Source organism: Symphalangus syndactylus, chromosome 23, assembly GCF_028878055.3.
Source record: "Symphalangus syndactylus isolate Jambi chromosome 23, NHGRI_mSymSyn1-v2.1_pri, whole genome shotgun sequence".
Classification (NCBI taxonomy): domain Eukaryota; kingdom Metazoa; phylum Chordata; class Mammalia; order Primates; family Hylobatidae; genus Symphalangus; species Symphalangus syndactylus.
The window spans coordinates 62,879,049-62,903,067 of NC_072445.2; the positions used below are offsets into that span (position 1 = coordinate 62,879,049).

The 24,019-nt window shown below is 37.7% G+C and overlaps 1 protein-coding gene across 3 annotated transcripts in view; it reads left to right on the plus strand.

The window, feature by feature from the left end:
• Positions 1–23,249, plus strand: part of BLOC1S5 (biogenesis of lysosomal organelles complex 1 subunit 5) — a 60,219-nt gene extending 36,970 nt beyond the window's left edge. For all 3 annotated transcript variants that reach the window (XM_055264077.2, XM_055264079.2, XM_063632945.1), the window contains 2 exons: positions 3,009–3,067; positions 13,310–23,249. In XM_055264077.2, coding sequence (XP_055120052.1) covers positions 3,009–3,067; positions 13,310–13,489 — 239 coding nt within the window. In that variant the 3' untranslated portion in view covers positions 13,490–23,249. The remainder of the gene's footprint in view (positions 1–3,008; positions 3,068–13,309) is intronic.
• The last annotated feature ends 770 nt before the right edge of the window (positions 23,250–24,019 follow it).

Sequence of the window (24,019 nt, forward strand, 5' to 3'; positions counted from 1 at the left end):
CCTGTTCACTCTGATGATAGTTTCTTTTGCTGTGCAGAAGCTCTTTAGTTTAATGAGATCCCATTTGTCGATTTTGGCTTTTGTTGCCATTGCTTTTGGTGTTTTAGACATGAAGTCCTTGCCCACGCCTATGTCCTGAATGGTATTGCCTAGGTTTTCTTGTAGGATTTTAATGGTTTTAGGTCTAACATATAAGTCTTTAATCCATCTTGAATTAATTTTGGTATAAGGTGTAAGGAAGGGATCCAGTTTCAGCTTTCTACATATGGCATGAAATTATTTTCTTATGTGCGTATTTGAGGTTTACTTATAAACACCATGATAGAATGAATTTGTTTCTTTTTTATGTGAGGAAAATAGAACATTGTTAACTATGGTACGTGGCACAAATCTACTTGAATAATCTTTTGGTTAAGAGAAAAAGCACTTGATAAATTCTTGACTTTTTTTTGTCGATATAGTCTCCTAAAACACTGAGACAACAGGGGAAATGGCCTCGTACTGAGTTACAACCAGTAAGTGATGCAGATGTGATAGGAAGGTTCAGAGAAATGGGCCTTCTTGGTGTCACTAATTGTTCAAAAAGGGAATGTTTGGTGCAGTCTGGTGATTGTCTTTGACTTTAGAAAAGCAAGTTTCATAAATTCAGAAAGTAAACCTTTTCCGTTGTGTGCCTAAAGAGTTAAAAGGTGAATTGCTTCAAAGGGACTGTAATTTCTGAAAGTGGATATTCTGTCTAAACATAACAATCCTGATGAGGAACAAAAGTGCACCTTTGTCAGATGTGTTCTGATTAAAATTGTAAAGGACATAACAAATGACAAAGTAAGTGGCAGAAGCCTGTAACTCTTTTTTTAGGTTAGGCTCAGAATCTTCTGAAAGTGATGAAGCTCCTAACAACTGCCAAATGGATTTTAAGTTATGTTTGCAGAGCCAGTGGGGGAAAAAACAACGCAGGAAATGATAGAAGCACTGCTTGGGAAAGATGATGTAATATTAACATGCCACAGAAAGAAGGCAGAGCTAATCAACTCCTGTTTTTTTTTTTTTTTTAATGTTTTCTTTTATAAAAAAACAATGATTGGGAACCTAATTTTCAATACTTAAATATTGTCTTTGATATAGCTAAAATTAGTGGTTACTGATAAAAACACAACTTTTTGAAAACAAAATTCTTCTCTTTTACCATATTCCCAGAGGGAGAGGCCTAACATTTCTCTGAAAGAGAAATCACAGTCCCTGCCCTATTGTGGAACTTGTGACCTAGTTGGGGCCGGACTGGGGTGGGGTAGGAAGACATAATTGTAAAACAATTAGACAGACCTCCAATTTCAGCAAAGGCAAGATATTAATAAATGGTAGGATACACACACACCTGATTAAGGAATTTCAAATAGGGAAAATCCTCAGAGGGAAGGGACTAATCAGGAGGGCTTTATGAAGACAGTAAACCTTGAACTGGGCTTTTGAAACAAAACAGTTTAATTAGTGGAAAGAAATAAGGAAAGGATTTTCTTTAGGGGATAGTACAATAAATAGAATGTTGGTAACAATGAACAGTTCTTGATTGCTTATTATATTTTTTTTTTTTTTTTTTTGAGATGGAGTCTCGCTCCGTTACCCAGGCTGGACTGCAGTGGCACGATCTCGGCTCACTGCACCAGGTTCGAGCGATCCTCTTGGCTCAGCCTTCCGAGTAGCTGGGACCACAGGCGTGTGCCACTATTCCCAGCTAATTTTTGTATTTTTAGTAGAAACAGAGTTTCACCGTGTTGGTCGGGCTAGTCTCGAACTCCTGACTTCAGGTGATCTGCCTGCCACGGCGTCCCAAAGTGCTGGGATTACAGGCGTGAGCCACCGTGCCCGGCCTGACTGCTTATTTTTTATGAAGAACTACTCTAAGTGGTTATCATTATTAATATTGAAATGATTTACTTTTAAGCATAGTATGTACTGTGTTCTCATTTAAATTTTATGTCACTTCTGAAGCCCTGTTATTAGTTGTTATGTTCATTTTACAGATGAGGAGCTAAGGTGCTGAGAGATAGGAGGACCAACAAGAACAGTGCCTGGCACAAAGCAAATGCTCAGTAAACATTTGACAAATGAATAATTGAGCGAGCAAACATGCCCAAGATCATTCACACAGCTGAGTGCCAAATTTGACTGACTAAGGCTCACTCTTAGCCTGCACACTACATGTCTTTATTTGGATGAAGTAAGTGAGAACATTTATGAACAGAAAAAAATGCATCTGGCAGATGAAAAGGTTTAAATAACTGAAGAATTACAACTGGTTTCATTGATGAAATAATTAAAGAGGCAGTAGAGTGTTGATAGTAAGAGCCAAGTCTTTACAGCCAGAAAGATCTGATTTCAAATCCTGTTTCCTGTACTTATTAGTTTTATAACCTCCTTGATTGACAGTGTCACCTCTCTGTACCTCAGTTTTGTCATCTGTAAAATGGAATAGTGATCATTTCCTGATAGAAAAGTGGGATTAAGAGGGATAATACATAGATCTTGGCACTTAGTAAATAATAAATAATTACAATAATTATTACTAGCAGTTAGTTCTTAAGAAAGGGAAATGACTTAATGGAGATGGTCCAGAGGAAGTTGAATCTTGCACTGGCAGCCGGGATAAATTAGAAGTCAAGAGAGCACAGGCAACAATAGTAGAAAGTTGTTGAAGTAATGTAGTTACCAGGTACTGCAGTGAGAGAGCTGTAGACAATCTGTCATTGGAGTTAGCATTTAAATGCCCTTCGGCTTGTAGCTCAAAGCCCAAGAATTATGGTTGTTCTAATTATGACATCCTGAATATATTGGCAAAACTTAATTTTCCCCTTCTGGCCATCCCACCGCCACCAAAATAGCATCAGTTTTCTGCATAGTTTTTTGAGATCTAAAACAATCCGTGTAGTCTCCACACACACTCCTCCCCCAGGTATGTGTTTCCTTGAACGTGGTCTGGTGACTGAAAACCCATATCTTTTTTATTTCAGTGCAAGCAGCTAATGACTCAGTCTGTAGACTCCAACAGAGGGAACAGGAACAAAAAAAGGTAAAAGATCATTTAGATAATGGGGCATATAAGTCTTGCATCTTTATTATCAGATTATTAGCAATTGCTTTTGATCAGAAAATTCTCTGAATTCAGTGAGTTTTACGTGTTTTAAAATGGCTGATTCATTGAAGATGTGTTGAGGAGGTGTGGTCACGTGGTCATACCATCAATATTTTTATAATTGAAATTGCAGAACTCTCTTTTTTCCTTTTCAACATTTCCATCTTTTCCCTGAAAGTGGTATTTGTCTCCTGGAGGAGAGAGAAAATAGGACTTTTACATGGAACAACAAATAACCACCGGATTGGAGATATAAATCTTTCCTTTGAGCCTGAAGTATTGAGTATATTCTGTATATTTCTTCTAGAAAGGGAAGCATTCATGCCTGTGTAGGTTATTTAATGAATAGCCATAGGAGTATTTGAATCATTTGGTGGGCAGTGCTTTGCTTATTTGAATTATATGTTAACTAAATTCAGATGTGGAAAAATAGCACAAGAATTTAAGTTCCTGTGATAATTTGGTGCTTTTCACTTGCAATTATCATAAAGTGTTTTTGTAACTTATTCATTGCTCTAAACTAATGAAGATACATCTTAAACTTATTAAGAAACATTGAAAAGACTAAGTCACTCTGAAAATAATGCCTTTTTGCTTGTGTGTGTGTGTATCAACAAATGTTACTGTCTCCATTTATCTGGAATGTGTTGTGGTTAATCCACAATAATAGTTCAGATCTGTCACTGTATAAAGATAGAATGGAATGAACCTTCTCAGAGTTTCAGTTTCTGTACCCTCTGCTCAAATCTAAATGTTGATATAAAGTTTGAAAATTCAACAATCTGATAATTGAAAGGCCTTGACATTTAAGACAGACGGGAATGCTGCCCAAGGATAGTGGGACCCCGCAGGCCAGTCGGGAAGCAGGGCCACAGCTGAGCTCCTGGATGAAGTGGCAAGGCAGAGCTGTGGTCAGGGAAGTTTGTGTCAGGATGGGATGCTTGCACAGCGTGAAGAGAGTGCTGGAAAGGCAGGCAGGGCTGGGGACGTAAGTGGACCACGCCAGGCTGGACAGCAGATATATTTTTAATTCCTCTACTTTGCTAGGTGCCATGGGGGATGATCGATTGTGTTAATTTTAGGGCAGTTCCTCCTACTTTTAGGAGCTAAAAGTCTTGGAGTCCCACAGCACTGACACGGTAATAATAGAGGATGAAGTAAGAACTGTGATCATCACTAAGAACTTTTTGGGATCTTGGCAAAAGTGTAATTTATTAGGAAGATAATGGCATTCAAGCCTGACCTTGAGCAGAAGGAACTTAAAATTAAATTATAATTTGAACAGTTTCTCTTGTCAGTTTGAACTATTTCTACATGTGGTGTATTAGCCCTGTGTATAGTAGGAAGATGACCAGATTGGGTAAGAAATACCTGGCTTCTTTTATTTCTGGTGTTGGTTCCCTGTACTAGCTAGCTATAAGCCCTTGGACAAATCCTTGAGCTTCCAGCTCTTCGTCTGCAGAATAATGATCTATTCTACTTATCTGATAGATCGATGGATAAATTGCATTATAAAAATTATTTGAAATGACTTTGAAAATTGTATCTCACTATCAAAATGTAGGGCAGCATTTTTTTCCTGCCGGCTCACCATTTGTTTACGACGCGAGCAGTCACTGTGTGGGTAAGAGCCCTGCCGTAGTCTGTTAGAGTCTGTGAAGCACTTGAGAAGCCCCTTCCCACTGATGATTTTGCAAGTTAAAAAGTGCTGTCTGTCCCATGGTTTAAAAAGTAGTGGCCCCAAGAAATAAGAATATTTTAATATTTAACATGAAGTACATTTCTTTTTCTTTTTCTTTTTTTTTTTTTTTTTGAGATGGAATCTCACTCCGTCACCCAGGCTGGAGGGCTGTGGTGCAATGGCTCACTGCAGTCGCCGCCTCCCAGGTTCAAACTGTTCAAACTGTTCGCCTCCCAGGTTCAAACTGTTCTCCTGCCTCAGCTTCCCAAGTAGCTGAGATTACACCTGTAATCCTACCTAATTTTTGTATTTTTAGTAGAGACAGGGATTTGCCATGTTGGCCAGGCTGGTCTCGAACTCCTGACCTCAGATGATCCACCCGCCTTGGCCTCCCAAAGTGCTGGGATTACACACGTGAGCCACTGTGCCTGGCCTGAAGGACACTTCTTATAGATATCATGTCTGGGGATATTTTTAAACTAATTTTTATAGAATATATATTAAAAATTAGTATTTTTAAATATACTAAAACATTGTTTCACCAGAAGTTGGTAAGTCTGTGAGACTTAGTTTGTAAGCAGACTTAGATTTGTTACCCTGATTTTCTTTTCTGAAGATAATTTAATAAATTAACCAACTTAAAGTCATAAACAGATAATACTTCTCTGCTCAAAGTAAAAATTCTTTACATTCTTATTGGAGCAATAAACTTTTAGTCCTGTCTTTATTTCTTTTTTCTTTTTCTTTTACTTTTTATTTTACTGCCATATGTAGCTTCTTCTGAAACCATGACATGGCAGAGGTTTCAAACCCCACACATACACATGTGCATGCACATACATGTATGTCATAAAGGTAAAGTTTAATTTCTCATCTAGCCAATGTAAACAAAGCAAAAGACCTGACCTCTAGCTGCATTTTACAACCTAATGTTAATTGTTGCCCTTGGTTGTATATTTGAAAGGTTCTGAGAACAAAGATGGGAGTAGTAATGAGATAAAATAGACTACTGCCATTACTCATTAATTCTTTTTTTTTTTTTTTGAGATGGAGTCTCACTCTGTCACCCACGCTGGAGTGCAGTGGCACAATCTCAGCTCACTGCAATCTCTGCCTCCCGGGTTCAAGCGATTCTGCTGCCTCAGCCTCCCAAGTAGCTGGGATTACAGGTGCATGCCACCACACACGGCTAATTTTTGTATTTTTAGTAGAGACGGGGTTTCACCACGTTGGTCAGGCTGGTCTTGAATTCATTAATTATTTTATGTCAAGACAATTTGTGGATTTCTGTAGGAAGTAAACTGATAAACGTCATTCATACAAATCATATTTCCCACAATTGATATCTAAAAGTACATTCAGAAGAACAATAAACGCACATTCCCTAGTTATTTGACATGTCTTAAAAACTACCACTAATACAAAGTTGCATTTTGGGTATTAGCAATAAGAATAGTGAAATGAAAATATTATTGGCTTATAAAATTCACTGGCTCTTAAAAATATGCCACCAGTGGAGATGAGATGGTTAATAATATCTGTCAATAATTTAAATTTAGGTTCATGCACAGGTGTCAACTTTTGAAGCCCTATTCAACCAGACTGGAAGTAATTATGAAGTAAATATGAATGCTTTTGATTCACCTTGTCCACAAATATTTATTAGATCCAGTTATCCGTCTTTATGATTACTTACATGAGAGCAACAAGTTCACATGGCTTGTACATTGTTTTTAATAGAGTTTGAAAATAGAGTAACATTGGTACATATTGTTCTATACAAAATCATTTTTGGCAGTTGTTATACTGACACTCCTTATCAAAGGAAATAGTTTTTCCTATGTCTCTGTAAGGCATATATAAAATTAATGGCATGCATATTACTGGCAGATGCTCTAAAAGACCTTTTAGACCTTAGTTGGATTATTCAGAGTTTTCCTGTAGACCAGGGTTTCCCAACCTCAGCACTATTGACACTTTGGACCTGACAATTCCTTATTGTGGGTGCTGTCCTGTGCCTTGCAGGATGTTTAGCAGCATCCTTGACCTCTACCTACTAGTTGCCAGTAGCACCTCCCCACAACCTGTGTTATAATAACCAACAATCTCCTGGGAGAGAGGGGCGTAAAATGCCCTCCCCTGCCCTCCATTGAAAATCACTGACTTAGACGAATCTCTGCAGAAGTGTGGTTTTATTTTGTAATCCAGACTTCTTTTATAGACCTAGTTCTAGACACCTATCTTCAGGATTGGTTTCTATTTCAAATTATCTTTAATTGGTGGAGGGCGGTGAGTGTGTGCCTGCATGCGTGCCGGTTTATTATTATTTCTTTCTCTGTTGTAACTTAATGTATACATTTTACTAAGTAGAAAGAGATAACACCATTTTAGTTATTTACTTTTGGTATGTAGTTATAGGTTATTAATAAATTCTCTTCATTTTCTTTTAAAGTTGGCATTTTCTAAGTTTATCTTGAAGAGTGCAATTGATTTCATTTAAGAAGAGCCCACTGAAACTTGATTTAAATTTTTTTTATTGTGGCAAAATTCATATAACATAACATTTGCCTTCATAACCATTTTAAAATGTACATTTCAGTGGCATTATCTATATTCACATTGTTGTTCAACCGTCACCACCATCCATCCACAGAACTTTTTTTTTCTAAATTTATTTATTACTATTTTTTTTGAGATGGAGTTTTGCTTTTGTCGCCCAGGGTGGAGTGCAGTGGCGCGATCTCAGCTCACTGCAACCTCTGCCTCCCAGGTTCAAGGGATTCTCCCACCTCAGCCTACCAAGTAGCTGGGACAACAGGCGCCCACCATCATGCCCAGCTAATTTTTGTATTTTCAGTAAAGACGGGGTTTCGCCACGTTGGCCAGGCTGGCCTCAAACTCCTGACCTCAGGCGATCCACCTCAGCTTCCCAAAGTGCTGGAATTACAGGCGTGCGCCACCGCACCCGGCCCACAGAACTCGTTCATGTTGCAAAAGTGAAACTCTGTACCCGGTAAACAGTAACTCCTCATTCCCCTTTCTCTCCACCCCTGGAAACCACCATTCTACTTTCTAGCTCTATGAATTTCACTGCTCTAGGTTCATTGTGTAAGTAGACTCATACAATGTTTGTCTCTTTTGTGACTGGCCTGTTTCTTTCGTGTAATGTCGTCGAGATTCGTCCATGCTGTAGCATGTGTCAGAATTTTCTTCTTTTTTAAGGCTGAATAATATTCCATTGTATGTGTAGACTGCATTCTGTTTATCTGTTCATCTGTCTGTGGATGTTTAGGTTCTCCCACCTTTGGCTATATCATGCATAACATTGCTGTAAACATGGATGTACAAATAGCTGTTCAAGTACTTCCTTTAATTTTTTTTGATATATGCCCAAGTGGAATTGCTGCTTTGCATGATAATTCTGTGTAAAAGCCAAGGTTTTTATCTTCCTTAAGCACAATGCTCTTATAACTTTAGCCACTTTTTTTGTTGTTTTTCTAATTTCTTTATTTTTAAGGGGCAGTTTCCAAGTCATTTTATTCTGAATTTTATGTTTCTTGAATCAATAAATATCATACAAAACAATGTCAGTGTAAAAATGGCTACCATTTTCTCTCCTCTGCTGTCCCTACATGGGGACAATCCCCTGGGCAGCCTCACTCAGGAGTTTTAGGGGCTCTCCCTCCAGATTTGTTCCAGCAAATGAAGTTGAGTGACATAGTCCCTTGAATGATTTCCAGAGAAACTCAGCTGGAGTGGGGAGAGCCTCTGGAATCTGGAGGTAGCTAGCTTAGGAAAATGAATTAGTGTTTTGGGGGAGGAGAAATGACCCCTAGGGCAAGAACCTACCCCAAAGAAAAGGGTGTCTGATATGTTCACAGTTAACTTCTTTTGCCTCAGAAAGTGGTATTTGTTCAGAGAAAAAAGTGACAAGATGTCCATGTCATCCCCCCACGCCTGCTGCGGCTCTGCCCCTAGCTGGGGCCAGGTAGCAGGACAGCCTCTCAGACGAGGTCAGCAATATTGAGGGGCATCTCCTTAATGGAGATGTTGTAGGTCTCCCTGTCTCGAAGGGTCTTCTTGTCTTCTGTCACCATGAACTTTGATTACTTTGGATGGAAATCTTTAAAAAGATATTCTATACTTTTATCATTTTTAAAAATTTGTTAAATGTTACAGAATAATTTTGTAGGAATCAGGCATTATTGAGAATATCAGATTTTATATTATGGTGAATATGGTGATGTCATTAGGGAATGAGAAAGAGAGACTGTGCTATGTTTCTGTGCCAACTGCCCTCAGATACTGTGTGTTTTAAGTTTTTGTATCTGCCTCCTCTTTTGCTATAAGGCTGATGCCTGTTATTCTTTCCTTATTTATCAGCCTTTTCATTTTCTAACTTGTGATTTTTTCATAGGGTGTAGTCTTAGAAACCAGTTAACTAAGCTGGTTAGAATTGTATGTAATGTAGGTCAAACAGGCTCGGAATCAGAAGAGCTTTTCGTGAGCCCTGCAATATTTGTAAATGGACTTTGTAGTATCTTTTTCGTTTGGATGACTTAAAGGTCTTACCACATTTTCAACTAAGTTTCAGATAAATGTTATTTCCAGGTAGCTGGGTTTTATTTGTATGTAAAGACTGCATGCAGTATTGTCAATACATGAATGTATAGGCGATTCCCCCCCCCTTTTTTTCTTTACTAATTGTTGTAAAGAATGTAAGAATGGGCCAGGCACAGTGGCTCACGCCTGTAATCCCAGCACTTTGGAAGGTGGAGGTGAGCGGATCACCTGAGGTCAGGAGTTCAAGACCAACCTGGCCAATGTGGTGAAACCTTGTCTCTACTAAAAATACAAAAATTATTCGGGTGTGGTGATGGTTGCCTGTAATCCCAGCTACTTGGGGGCTGAGGCACGAGAATCGCTTGAACCCGGGAGGCAGAGGTTGCAGTGAGCTAAGATTGTGCCATTGCACTCCAGCCTGGGCAACAGGAAGGAAACTCCATCTCAAAAAAAAAAAAAAAAAAGAATATAAGAATGCCTAGCAGTTACTATTACAAGTGGGAAACTAAGAAACGATAGCATGGAGTGACTGTAAGAACTTCTTGATGAGGAAGCAAAACTAGATTTTTATTTGGATTTGGAAGTTGTCATCTTTTAGCTTATTTTCACTCGGTCTACAAGGCCAATAAGCGATATGCCTGATGTGAAAAGGCTACTTGAATATGTTTATCTTTATTCATAATATTCTGAAACTACACAATAGAAATACTGATCTTTGGCAGTATCTTATTCACGAATATATTGCAGTATCTTAAAGACTGTTCTTGTAGCCAGATGGTTAATAATAGTTACATCAAGGATTAAGTTGAATATAGGAATGGAGGGGAAAGTCTCTTGCTCTTGAGTTGTCTATATTGTTTGAATTATTACTATAATCTATTGTAAATTAAATTATTAAAATTAAAGAACAAAAACTGAAATGGCAGGGGGATAAAAGTGGAGTGGTCTGCCTTCTAGATGCTTCGCTTGTGATTTATATAATATTTACCTTTTATTAAGTTCCTCAGGCACTAAGCTAGGATCTTGACATGTTCTACGTCTAGTCTTTATAAATATTATTTATGGATGTGGAGTATTTATTTTCCTCATTTTAAAGTTAAAGAAACTTTAAGTTGCTCAGCATCGTGCAACTAGCGACAGGTAGACCAGAATTTGAAGTGAAGTTTGTATGCCTGCCAAAGCTACATTTTTCTTTATTGGGCTGTACTGGATAAAATGCATTCTGGTTGGGAAGGGGAACACGGGCTGTTGCCTTGTGGTCCACATCACAAGGTCAGCTGAGCAAATGATGACTTTTCATTTACAAAGAAATGAACAAATTAAATAACATCTGAGTATGCATGTTTAATACTCTGTATTTATTAAAACACAACTAAAGCTAAATATCATTTTGATGAAGTTTATCTGCATTTTTTCTTTTTCTAGCCTGAGTGTGGTTTTTCTCTTAGACTGTAACAGTTTTTGCAAAAGTTCCATCAGAAGAGTTTAATAAACTCTTCATGCATCTTTTGGAGAGTTATAATCTATAAGGCTGAAAAGTTAAACAGTAATGCACTGGATTTTGTTTAACCTGTTTAACAAATTTATTGGATGAATAAACCCCTCCCTAATCCTCTTTCCCTACCACTGTAATATCTGTTCAGATCCCAGGTGTCTGTGGGACATATTTTAGAGCTAAGTTTGACTGTAGAGGAACAGTCAAACATTTTAGAAGAATGTTTGACCAAGAATTTTCAATTGGAAAGAAGTTGATGTGAGTCTGAAGTTGAACAGTCTTGGTGCTGGGGAGCTTCAGATCAGCCTAGCAAAAAGGCTCTCACAAAAGCGTTTGTCTTGTGGAAGGGATTTTTAGCTACCTACGTAAAACTTCCTCTGGAAAGATCTGATTTGCACTCTGTGATAGAAAAGGCATAGGTTTGGGTGTCAGAAAGACCTAAATTTGCATCTACAACCAAGCTATTAGGTGAGTGACCATGGAGGATAAAAGTGTCCTTAAACCTTAATTTCTTTGTCTGTAAAATGAGAATAATATCATCTTAAAGGAGAGGCTTTTAGAAGTAGCTATGCAAAACAACTAGCAGAAGTTTGTATTTCGTGGGTACTTAGAGCACATTGGTTTATTCAGCCCTTCATCCTGTTTGTCATCCTGACCCAAATGAGAGAGAAAATAGAACAGCAAGAACATGATAAACAGCCTGAAGATGGTTTCTTTTTCCTGGTAGCTGTTTTTCTGGTGGCTGACATCTGAGTTAACCAGCATCTGAGTACACTGCGTGTCCCTTTTTCATTCAAGTGCTGGAATTAATATGCCAGAATTAACAATGACTTCGGGTGCTTTGTAGGGGTGTGTGTGTGTGTGTGTGTGTGTGTTTGTTTTTGAGACGGAGTCTCGCTTTGTTACCCAGGCTGGAGTGCAATGGTGCGGTCTTGGCTCACTGCAACCTCCGCCTCCCACGTTCAAGCAATTCGACCTTCTAGGTTTTTATAGTTTGCATATCCCAGTTTTTGTTTGTTTAATAGAACCTAATCTGTATCAAAATGTAACTGCTAACGACATACATGTAGAAGAGTTGAAATAGGGATATAAAGTTATTTTTTCATACTCTATTTAGATTTTTGTTGTACATATTCAAAGTTAATCACTGAAATTATACTTTGGAAGGAGGGAGAAAACTAAATTCGTACCTTTTTTATTTATACAGCATTTTATCTGTATTACTGTGGTGCTAGAAAGAAAACGAAGAAACCTTTCATCCTTATATAGCAGTATTAAGGAACATCTCAAGAACTGAGACATTTGACACAGATATTTGAGATGTTGATTTGCTTTAAGGACTAGAACTGACCCAGAGGAGATTTCTTTTTTTTTTTTTTTTTTTTGAGGTGGAGTATCACTGTCACCTAGGCTGGAATGCAATGGTGTGATCTCATCTCACTGCAACCTCTGTCTCTTGGATTCAAGCCGTTCTCCCACCTCAGTTTCCCGAGTAGCTGGGATCACAGGCCCTGGGATCACGGGTGTATGCCACCACACCAGCTAATTTTTATATTTTTAGTAGAGATGAGGTTCTGCCATGTTGGCCAAACTGGTCTTGAACTCCTGACCTCGGGTGATCTGCCCGCCTCAGCTTCCCAAAGTGCTGGGATTACAGGCGCGAGCCACTGTGCCCATCCCAGAAGAGATTTCTCGAGTTCTCTTCTAGTGACTAATAATTTATGGTTCTTTTTAATGCACTTAAAAATATTTTATGTAAGACAGACATTTTGATTTCTTATAGCAATGATTCTTTTAGCATATATTTTTTTTTAAATTGGTTTTAAAATATCTGCAGTGAAATGGTATTTGAGGAGAAATAGAAATATGAAAAAATACTTGGACTGTGTTTGATTTTATCATGTAAAGATACTAGACGCTTTTAAAAAAAATTTTTTTTTTTTTTGAGACAGAGTCTCACTGTCACCCAGGCTAGAGTGCAGTGGTGCCATCTCAGCTCACTGCAACCTCTGCCTTCCGGGTTCAGGTGATTCTTCCACCTCAGCCTCCCAAGTAGCTGAGACTACAGCCATGTGCCACCACGCCCGGCTGATTTTTGTGTTTTTAGTAGAGACGGAGTTTTGCCATGTTGGCCAGGCTGGTCTCAAACTCCTTACTTCAGGTGATCCACCCGCCTCGGCCTCCCAGAATGCTGGGATTACAGGCATGAGCCACCGTGCCCAGCCCACTTTTAAAATTTAAGAAATGAGAATATCCATGTTTAATTGTAATGAGAGAAGCCTTAGATGTTTCTAATGTGTCATCTTTTTTTGGATATTATAGCACAACTTTTTCCTTGTGACTTACCAGCTGACTGTTACGGTAACCAAATATCAAGAGATAACGTTATGAAATAATTGTCTGGAAAATGTCATGTGACTTTCTAATTTTCTTTTCTCAGATTCATAGTGACCACTTAGTAGCTAGTGAGAAACAGCATATGCTCCAGTGGGACAGCTTCATGAAGGAGCAACCCAATAAAAGGGCTGCAGTGGATGAAGAGCACCGAAAAGCCATGGAGAGGCTTAAAGAACAATATGCTGAGATGGAGAAGGACCTCGCGAAATTTTCAACCTTTTAAGAACTTGAACCACAACAATCACAAACTCATGAGAAGATGTTCACCTCACTCCTGAAAAATATCCCCGCCAGACTGTTTAGCCTCTGCTTCAAGCTTAGCAATATATTCAGTGGCACTCTTATATCAGAAGAAAGAAGTTTCTACTGGCATTCTGATTGGATGTTTAAAGAAGGGTGCCACATCTTTCCAGCTTTAAGTGCCTACATTTGATTATTTGAATGAAGAGGAGTAGGAAGGAAAATGGAATAAATATACTCTTTGTTAGTCAGAATTGATCATCCTTTCCATTGATTAGCTCAGAGAACTGTAGGTATAGACTTCTTAGAAAGATAATTTCATTCATTTCTATACAGGGTTAACAATAGTTTATTATTGTGGCTTAATGGGCAGGTATAGAAGCTACCTGTCATAGCCGCCTTGGCTGTTGGAAGGATGTATAAAGTGTTACTGCATGAGTAATGTAGACAAAAAAAAAAAAAAAAAAAAAAAAACAGCTGTCCTTGGAGCAGAGATCACATTTCAGAGAGGTGAGAGTGAACACATTGTCTCTGCTGCGGCAAAGATGGCCACGGTGGTGTTTGAGCTGCCTCTTGGGAAGGGTTGCACATTTTACCGTGCAGCATAATGCCATGGGCTTCCGTGGATGGGAAGACACGTGTTAAGTTTTGTGGCCTTCCAGCACTTACTATTTTCAGCTTTTAAAGCATGCTTAGAAGGAAAAGCTTACCAAAAATATATTTTGACATTTAGTTTTTCCAAGAACTATAATCTTGCCCATAGTATTTACCTCATTTTCGTGTCTGTTTTGCTGTGGGTAAGCTTTATAAGATAAATAATGTCTATACATGTTTCGACTGTTTAATGAGTAATCAACAAAATCTGCCAGGGAGTCCCTCTGGAACCATATAAAGTTCCTGGCTTTGAATGAACCAGAAGTGTTTGCCCACATAGCAAATGGTCCATGTTAAATGTAAATCCTTTTTAGTGTTAATGTCTGTTCTCATAAGCAGGTATATTATGATGAAACATGTACAAGTTCTGTCATCACTGTGATCTTTAAAAACCTGCATTTAACAGTCTAATTTGAGGCTGGGTGCAGGTACAGGCTCACACCTGTAATCTCAACATTTTGGGAGGCCGAGGCAGGCGGATCATTTGAGATCAGGAGTTCAAGCCTAGCGTGGCCAACATGGTGAAACCCCGTCTCTACTAAAAATACAAAAATTAGCTCGGCATGGTGGTGCACGCTTGTAATCTCAGCTACTCAGGAGTCTGAGGCACGAGAATCACCTGAACTCAGGAGGCGCAGGTTGCGGTGAGCTGAGATGGCACCACTGCACTCCAGCTTGGGTGACAGAGTGAGACTCCATCTCAAAAAAAAAAAAAAAAATCTAACTGAAGAACTAAGTTGATTTTTTATTTGCCATAAACCAAGCAAAAGTAAATGCAATAATTTCAAGAGATTTATGGTAAACGAATTTGAAGTATGGATAAATCTCTCACATATTTTTTATTGCTCTTTAGTAAAGAAAGGCACAAGAAAGAAAATACCCAGCTCTCTTGTGTTATCTCAGTGTGGTGACTGCAGAAAATTGACAATGCCTGCCTGTGTAAATGTATGGCTTACTGTCAAAGCTTCATTCTTGGCTGCATGTTGAAAATGTGATTAAAGTTAATAGAGGAGATGAAATAAGTATTTGAGATTTTTTTCAATAACACTGAACTTCTGCCAACTTTCTCTATCCGCTACTGTAGGCTTGACAGGCTCATCAATCATTTGCTGGTACCTGGACTAAAAAGCGTACTTGCTGACACCAAGGCATGTTGGAATTTTCTTAATTCAGTGGATGGAAAAAAAAATACTTCCAAAAATATCCCACACATGAAAAGGGAGGGGAGCCTTAAATGAAAATTCCCTTTGTACTGTAGACACTTTTTGGAATGCGATTAATTGCCAACACATCATTGAACAAATGCTGTAACCAAGAAATTAAGATTGTGTGTGTGAAGGGAATATATTCTTAACTGTGGCTACCCAACTTGTGTAGCAGAGATTTCTGATAGTTTGTGTTCATCTCATGTGAATAATAAATACTTTACCTTATAAGTTTGTATATTATTCCATAAATGCCTAAGGGACTTCCTAAACCAAAATGAATTGATGGGCTTTTTGAGCTTTAGACGTTAAGATACTCAATTGTTTCCTTGTAACATGTTTAACTATTCAACATAGCTTCTATAAGAGTTGGTTTATTTACCTTCCTTTTGATATTTTTAGTGGTGAACACTTTTGCTTCTGTTTCCCAGTTGCCAAATCACTTTTGATATGTATTTTATTTATATGTAAAAAAATTTTAATAACTACATAATTTGTAACATTTCTTTCCTTTTTTTTTTTTTTTTTTTTGAGACAGCATCTCACTGTGTCACCCAGGCTGGAGTGCAGTGGCGTGATCTCGGCTCACTGCAAACTTTGCCTCCTGGGTTCAAGCAATTCTTGTTCCTCAGCCTCCTGAGTAGCTGATATTACAGGCATGTACCACCATGCCCAGCTAATTTTTGTATTTTTAGTAGAGAAGGGGTTTCACCATGTTGGCCAGTCTGGTCTCGAACTCTTGACCTCAAGAGATCTGCCCACTTCAGCCTCCCAAAGTGCTGGGATTACAGGCATGAGCCACTGTGCCTCGCCAGTTTGTAACATTTCTGCTGTGTTTATGCTGTTGAGCAGAGATACTATGGGGTCTATGTAGCTCATAGGATTATTGTAATGATAAATGAAATAATGTTTTATAATCTTAAAGCACCATAGAAAGATTTGTTTTTAAGTTCTATGTATTTTTAATTTTTAATTATGACTTCTTTCTGGACTAACATATGTATGAGGCTTTTTTTCCCATTTCCTAGCGTGTATATTTTTAAATTCTGTGTTTACTGATTCCTGTTTTAATTGCATTTGAATTGTGGACAGAAAATAAGTACATGTAAGACTGATCTGTTAATATTTGTTGAGATTCGCTTTATGACCTAGATTATAACCGGTTTTTGTAAATGTTTCATGATTGCTTGAAAAATATGCTTGTTTTTTAGTTGTTGGATGTCCATTAGACCAAAGTTGTTAATTTTGTAGTTCAGATTTTTTCCATTTTACTGTTCTTTTGTCTTCTACTTGATCTCTCTGACTCTGAGATGTGTTGAAATTTTCTATTCTAGTGAACTTACCAATTTCTCCCTGTAATTCTGTCAATTTTAGTTTTATAGATTTTTATATATTTTGAAGTCTTGTTATAAATAAATAATTATAAATATATACATAAATATAAAAAATACATAAAATATATATTATATTTATATAGATTATGCCAGCTAGCTAGATTTGTAGGATATATCTTTTTTTTATCCTTCTGTTAAACCTTGCTGTTATGTTTTAGATATGCCCTTTAAAAACTGTGTGACTGGGGCCGGGGACGGTAGCTCACACCTGTAGTCCCAGCACTTTGGGAGGGCGAGGCGGGCAGATCACGGAGACCATCCTGGCCAACATGGTGAAATCCTGTCTCTACTAAAAATACAAAAATTAGCTGGGCGTAGTGGCGTGCACCTGTAGTCCCAGCTACTCAGGAGGCTGAGGCAAGAGAATCACTTGAGCCCAGGAAGCAGAGGTTGCAGTGAGCCAAGATTGCGCCACTGCACTCCAGCCTGGGTGACAGAGTGAGACTCTGTCTTAAAAAAAAACTGTGTGACTGGATGTTTTTCTTTCTTTCTGATCATTTGTCAACTAAAGAGTTCAATCCATTTACATTTGTCAAAATTGCTGATATGTTAAGATTTATTTATATCATCTTATTTTGTGCTTTTTGTCCCACCTTTTCTGTTTCTTGACTTCTTTCAACTTGATTTTGTTTTGTTTCGTTTTTCCATCTACTTTTCTTCTACTGCTTTCAGAGTTAAACTGAAAGTGACAGTTTCCAAGTCATTTTGGTATGTATTTTATTTATATGTAAAAATTAACTTTTAATGAAGTGCTTAGTGGGAAATTTAGCTTGCATAGTTAACAGAATCTAAAGTTAACATCTTTACTCTCTTCCTATACATTAGAGATTTTTGTACAAAGTCTGATTTATCTCTTCAACTTACAAATTGTTGTCTAGAATTCTAGCTCTATCTTGGTTTTACTACAAAAGTAGTTATTTCGTATAGTTAGTGTTTAGGTAGATTTCCCTAGAAGTTTACTGTTTTATTGTCCTTGAAAGTTAGCTAGGTATATGATTATAGGTTGACAGCTGTTTTCTCAGTATTTAATAATATTCTGCTGTCTTCTTGCTTCCATTGCTGCTTCTGGAATGACAGTTGTCAGTCTGATACTGATCAGATTGTAGCTAATCTGCCTTCTTTCTCAGGTCATATTTAAGATCTTTATCTTTGGTGCTCTACAGTCAAATGTGGCCATACTACAGTATGTTTAGCTGTATATTTCTTTTCATTGTCCTTTTGGGATTGATTGAGATTCCTGAATCTGAGAATTGGTACTTTTCATAAATTCTGAAAAATTCTCAGCTACTGTCTCTTTGAATATTGTATCTCCCTCATTCTCTCTATTCTCTCCTTCAGGAAATAAAATTAGACTTCTGTTTTATAATCTCACTGTCCTCTCCATCTCTCTTAATCCCTGTTTCATATTTCCCATCTCTCTGTCTCTAGGTGTTGAATTCTGGATAATTTCTTTAAATCTATTTTATTAATGCTGTCTCCACTCTATCTCTAACCTATTTTACCCATCTATTAAGTTGTTAATTATAGTTATTATATTTTTTTATTTTCAGAAGAGTTGTTTGGTTCTTTCTTAAACTTTCCTGGGTTGTCTGGGACGATTCCATTATTCCCTCTTTTTCTTTTATTTAAACATATTAAAAGTACTTATTTTACATTCTGTACGTGGTAATATCAATATTTTTTGCGGATCTGAATTTATAGTTTGTTGCTTGTTGTTTTTGCTGAAACAAGTTTATGGCGACTAGTTTCCTAATGTGATCAGTCATTTTTTATTTTAAGTTTGCATTCCTCTGAACTTTCTTTTGGGAGATTTTTTTTTTTTAATTTCAAATATAGTCCTACAGAGAAGATTTTTTTTTCCCTGTAGCACCAATTTGTTTGTTGTGACACTACAAACCACAGACCACTTCAAAATCAGTTTTCATCCTGGATTCCCTGTCTCTCCCTTTTCTACTCCTTAAGCTTTTGCACGCACACATGTGTGTGTATACACACTCACAAAATGTGGATTTCAGCCCTAAACACCTTGACTGTTGGCTTCGTTGAGGCATTCCCAGAGGAGACGTTTTTCTTCCTTTATATCTCTTCTTGAGTAATGAAGAAGGGTCAATTTAGGTGTTTTCCTAGTTCATTCCTGAGGACAGTGTCCTCTGAGTCTTTACAAGTCCTCCTGCTCATCCAGCTCAGTCCCTGTTATGGACTGAATTTTGTCTCCCCTGAATTCATCGAGTAAAGCTGTAACCCCATTGTGACTGTATTTGGAGACAGGGCCTGTAAGGAGGTAATTAAGGTTAAATGAGGTCATAGGGCATGGAAGAGAGACCCCAGAGCTCTCTTCCTGCACCTAGAGGAAAAGTCCTGAGATCACAGCAGGAAGGCAGCCATCTGCAAGCCAGGAAGAGGGGCCTCATAGGAACCACATTTTTCAGGACCTTGGCCTTAGACTTCTTGCCAGCACATCTTTAAGAAAATTAATTTTTATTGAAGCCACCAAGCCTGTGGTATTTTGTTACGGCAGGTGGAGAAGACTGAGAAAGTCCCTCACTTTGATTCCTGTCCCTCACGCAGGTATGGCTCCTAACAACTGGAGCCTTCCTAGGGCTGCAGGGATGGGGTTGCCTTTAGGGCAGTTATCCAGAGCTCAGTTATCCTATAGAATGTCCCAGTCTCCTGAGCTGCCTTCAGTTGTTTTCACTAATTTGCCATAAATTCAGTCAAGAATAATAAAGTTTAAGGCTGGGCGCGGTGGCTCACGCTTGTAATCCCAGCACTTTGGGAGGCCGAGGCGGGTGGATCACGAGGTCAGGAGATCGAGACCACGGTGAAACCCTGTCTCTACCAAAAATACAAAAAATTAGCCGGGCGTGGTGGCGGGCGCCTGTAGTCCCAGCTACTCGGAGAGGCTGAGGCAGGAGAATGGTTTGAACCCAGGAGGCGGAGCTTGCAGTGAGCCGAGATTGCGCCACTGCACTCCAGCCTGGGCGACAGAGCGAGACTCCATCTCAAAAAAAATAAAGTAAAATAAAGTTTAAATTTTTTTCTAGCATTTCTGGTGTTCAGTGGCCAGACAGATTTCTCTGTACAGAAATGGCATGTTAGACAAGTATATGGTGATTTTATTATATTCTCCAAAAAAGAACATGCCCGTATTCTAGTGTAAACGATACTTTTTTCCTTTTTTAATATTACACTAAATCTTTTATGTTAGATTATTTCCTATTATCCATAAACTAATGTGATTCTCTATTGCTTCTATTGGATTGATCTTTTACTGTTTATGAGCTAATATAGGCAAATAAGAGTTCAGTAGTGTTCTAAACCTGCGTAACTCTTACCTGAATACTTGATTTTGGAATTTTTAATCTTTAGGACATTATTGTGGTTTGTGAAAATGTCTCAGGCTACTATTATGGGCATGTAGATAGAGGGGGCTTGATCTGTGCTATTAAACCCAAAGTGCCATGAAAATCTGGAGGAGTCAAAGATGCCTCCAAGATACATAGTGAATTCTCTTCTTTGCTTTTATAATACATAAACTTTCTATCTGAACATTTCCAGGTACTGTCTGAACAGTTTCCTACTGTGCATGTGTCTAGAGGTAGTGGGTTTTCTGGTTGCCATTGCAAATGAAAAGGTAGCGGGTTTTATTGCTTTGGAATTTAGCATAATGTCTGCCTTTCCTGAAATTGTACCCTGGAGGCTTTTTATTTTCATTTATTTGTTTATTTATTTTTTGCCATTTGGGGCTGTAAGTCTCTCTGTCAGGATGAAAAATACCAGAAAAATATTTTAAACATTAATTCAGTCAAAATATTTGAAGCTTCCATTACAGACGATGTATTTTCTAGTAGCTTGTTCTTAGTCTTTCAGAAAGGTTTTCTAATTATTTCATAGTTTTCAACCCCAATAAAATGTTAATATTTTATTGACTTGATGCAAATCAAGGTCATACAATGAATGGAGAATGGAAATCAGTCATAGCATATCACCTACTGCCTGCCCTTCCTCATTCTGCTCTTTTTCTTTTTTCTTTTTTTTTTTTTTTGAGGTGGAGTTTCGCTCTTGTTGCCCAGGCTGGAGTGCAATGGCGCAACCTTGGCTCACTGCAACCTGCGCCTCCTGGGTTCAAGCGATTCTCTTGCCTCAGCCTCCCAAGTAGCTGGGATTACAAGTGCCTGCCACCACACCCAGCTAATTTTTGTATTTTTAGTAGAGATGAGGTTTTGCCATGTTATAGTTATTATATTTTTTTATTTTCAGAAGAGTCGTTTGGTTCTTTCTTAAACGCCAGGCTGGTCTTGAACATCTGATCTCAAGGTGATCACCCACCTTGGCCTCCCAAAGTGCTGGGATTATAGGCATGAACCACCGTGCCCAGCCCTCTGCTCATTTTTGAATCTTAACTGCTACAAATAATGCTTTCTTGTGACTGGGCTGGCAACAATAGCAAAACAGTATTTCCTCTGGTATTTTCCTATTTATGTTCCATAAGCAAGAGAAAACAAACTTGGATTTTCAGATGTGATACACTTCAAGAGCAGTACACTAACATTTGATCCTCACAAAAACTCAAGCTTCAAATTATCTCTGAAGAAATAGTCCAAATTAATTTAAGGTAAGTAAATACAATACTCATATTTGTATCACATAACTTAGAGCCCACTTTTTAAGTGCCTTATATGTAGTTTAATCTTATTTCATCATTATAACCAAGAAATACCCATTATATTCTTTTAGAGGAAGAGCAAAACAGCGCAGAAATACAAGGAATATAGTGTTTTGCCCACCTGATGTTGAGCTAGCAACAACACATCAGATAGACTAAATAATATTTCATGGTTTTTTAAAAATTCCATAAGTGAAATCATGAAAATCCATAGGACAGATAGATCCAAAAATTTTTCTTTATCATTACATCGCTTTCTAAAATGATAGTCTGATGTACTACAAACATTAATAAGTCAATATGTGAAATTCTGCTCTAAAAGACTCTGAATCATTAAAGGTATTTACTATTATTTTGTCATTCGCTGTGTGGTCAGGCTTTGCCATAGGATAAAATATGAGATGATAGATATGTTAATTAGCCTGATTGGATCATTCCACAATGTATGCATATATCAACCCATCACATTGTACCTAATAAATATATACAATTATTTATCAATTTAAAAAAAGAGCCAAGCACAGTGGCTCACACCTGTAATCCCAACACTTTGGGAGGCTGGGGCAGGAGGATCACTTGAGGCCAGGAATTCAAGACCAGCCTGGGCAACATGGTGAGACTTTGTCTCCACAAAAAAATAGGAAAAAAGAAAAAGAATATAACATGAATGTAGATAGGATTAAGATAGAAAGTGCCACCCTGGGAAGAGGCCAGTGCATGATTCAAGGACGTTTAGAGCAGACAACACCAGGCTCAAGTGGTGCAGCATTTACTGATAGCAAGAGAGGAGAGAGTGTACACAAGATGCAGCCCTTTGCATCAGTCCCCTGTGGCCAGCAGGTCCACTCTGCAGCCAATGTGGTCAGTACTGTATTTTTTTAAAACTTAAGATGAGTGAGGGCATGTGCATTCCATCATTCCTTGGAGCAATTGTTTTCCCCTTTTAACTTTAAAAAAGAAAAGTTTGGTTGAGACCTGGCAGGCATTAAAAGTTAGCCTCCATTGCAAATATTATCACCATTTATGAGTGTGAAGTTTTACCATAATAGAAGTCAGTGTACAAGGTTATCTGTGTTCTTAAAATTTTCTCTACATAGACCTGATTTTTGACTTCTGTGAAATTGTTTATATTGCTAACATTTATCATTCAGAGAAAATATTCTGTAAATGTTGATTTAATGTAATAGTTTCCCTTAAAATAGAATTTATAGAGAATTTGAAAAGAAAGCCACAAGTTAATTCACTTTTTAAAAAACTTCATGTCATCTGAATACTTAAGCTGCTTTGTTGGGAAAGTGTCTTTCTAAAGAAAATGGTTAATAAAATTACAGTAAGATAATTGTGACAAAATAAAAATCTTAGGTGGTCAGTTGTGTATTACAGAGATTTGGTTTTAACAATTATGCAAGTTGTTTAAGTGGGAAACATTAATATTAAATTTTATTAAGAAAAATTTTGACACCAAAAAATCTGTCCTTCACTTAGAATATAAAATTTATAGCTGAACACCAGCAGGTGTCACTGTGATAACATGTTTTCCCCACTCTAAACAGTTTTATGTGGATGGGTGCATACCATCTATGGACAAAGATATTTAGGAGTAAATAAATGTAAGTTATATAGCTGAATAAAAATACCAAAATGTAAGAAAAGCCTATGAGTTCCATAATGGTTAGGAATGCTGCATTTTTTTTTAGGAGTGCTGTATTTTTAGGAGAATTGTATTTTTTTCTCGCTTTCTTCATGTCATAAACATACAGTCTTTCATTATGTAAGTGATGTGCAGTTTTATCAGCAATAAAAGTACAGTGAAAAATGCCTTTATATTTGGTCTATGTTGAAGTATAGAATGGTACAAAAATCGTTAAGTTACACCTTGTATAACCAAAGCCAAATTAAGAAATGGAACATTCCTAATAATGTTTTTATATGGGTTTTGAAAAACTTGGCTGGGCGCTATGGCTCACGCGCGTAGTCCCAGCGGTTTGGGAGGCCGAGGCGGGTGGATCACTTGAGGTCAGGAGTTCCAGCCTGGCCAATGTGGCGAAACCCTGTCTCTACTAAAAATACAAAAAAAAGTTAGTTGGGCATGGTGGCGCGCACCTGTAGTCCCAACTACTCAAGAGGCTGAGGCAGGAGAATCGCTTGAACCCAGGAGGTGGGAGGTTGCAATGAACCGAGATCGTGCCATTACACTCCAGGCTGGGTGACAGAGTGAGACTCCATCTCCAAAAAAAAAAAAAAAAAGGAAAGAAAAGAAAAAAACTCTTGGTTCATTCCTCCAAATTAAGACAGTTATAATTTTTAAATTAATGTTTACAGGCACAAAAATATAGCAATTGGTCAAAAACAGAAATTTAACAGCTAGTTGTATTTTTTTTTCCCCACCTAGCATGGAAGCCAGAGTAGGATTTCATAAACATATGAGCATTGTTCTGTGTCAGGATTATATTCCAAAAGGCAGATAGTCAGAAATAGCACTCTATCTTAAAGGAATTTATAATTGAGTTGTGCCCATGTAATAATAAAGTAGAAAACCAAGACCGTAACATTGCATAATACCACATCAAAGACTATGATATGCTAAGCAGGCA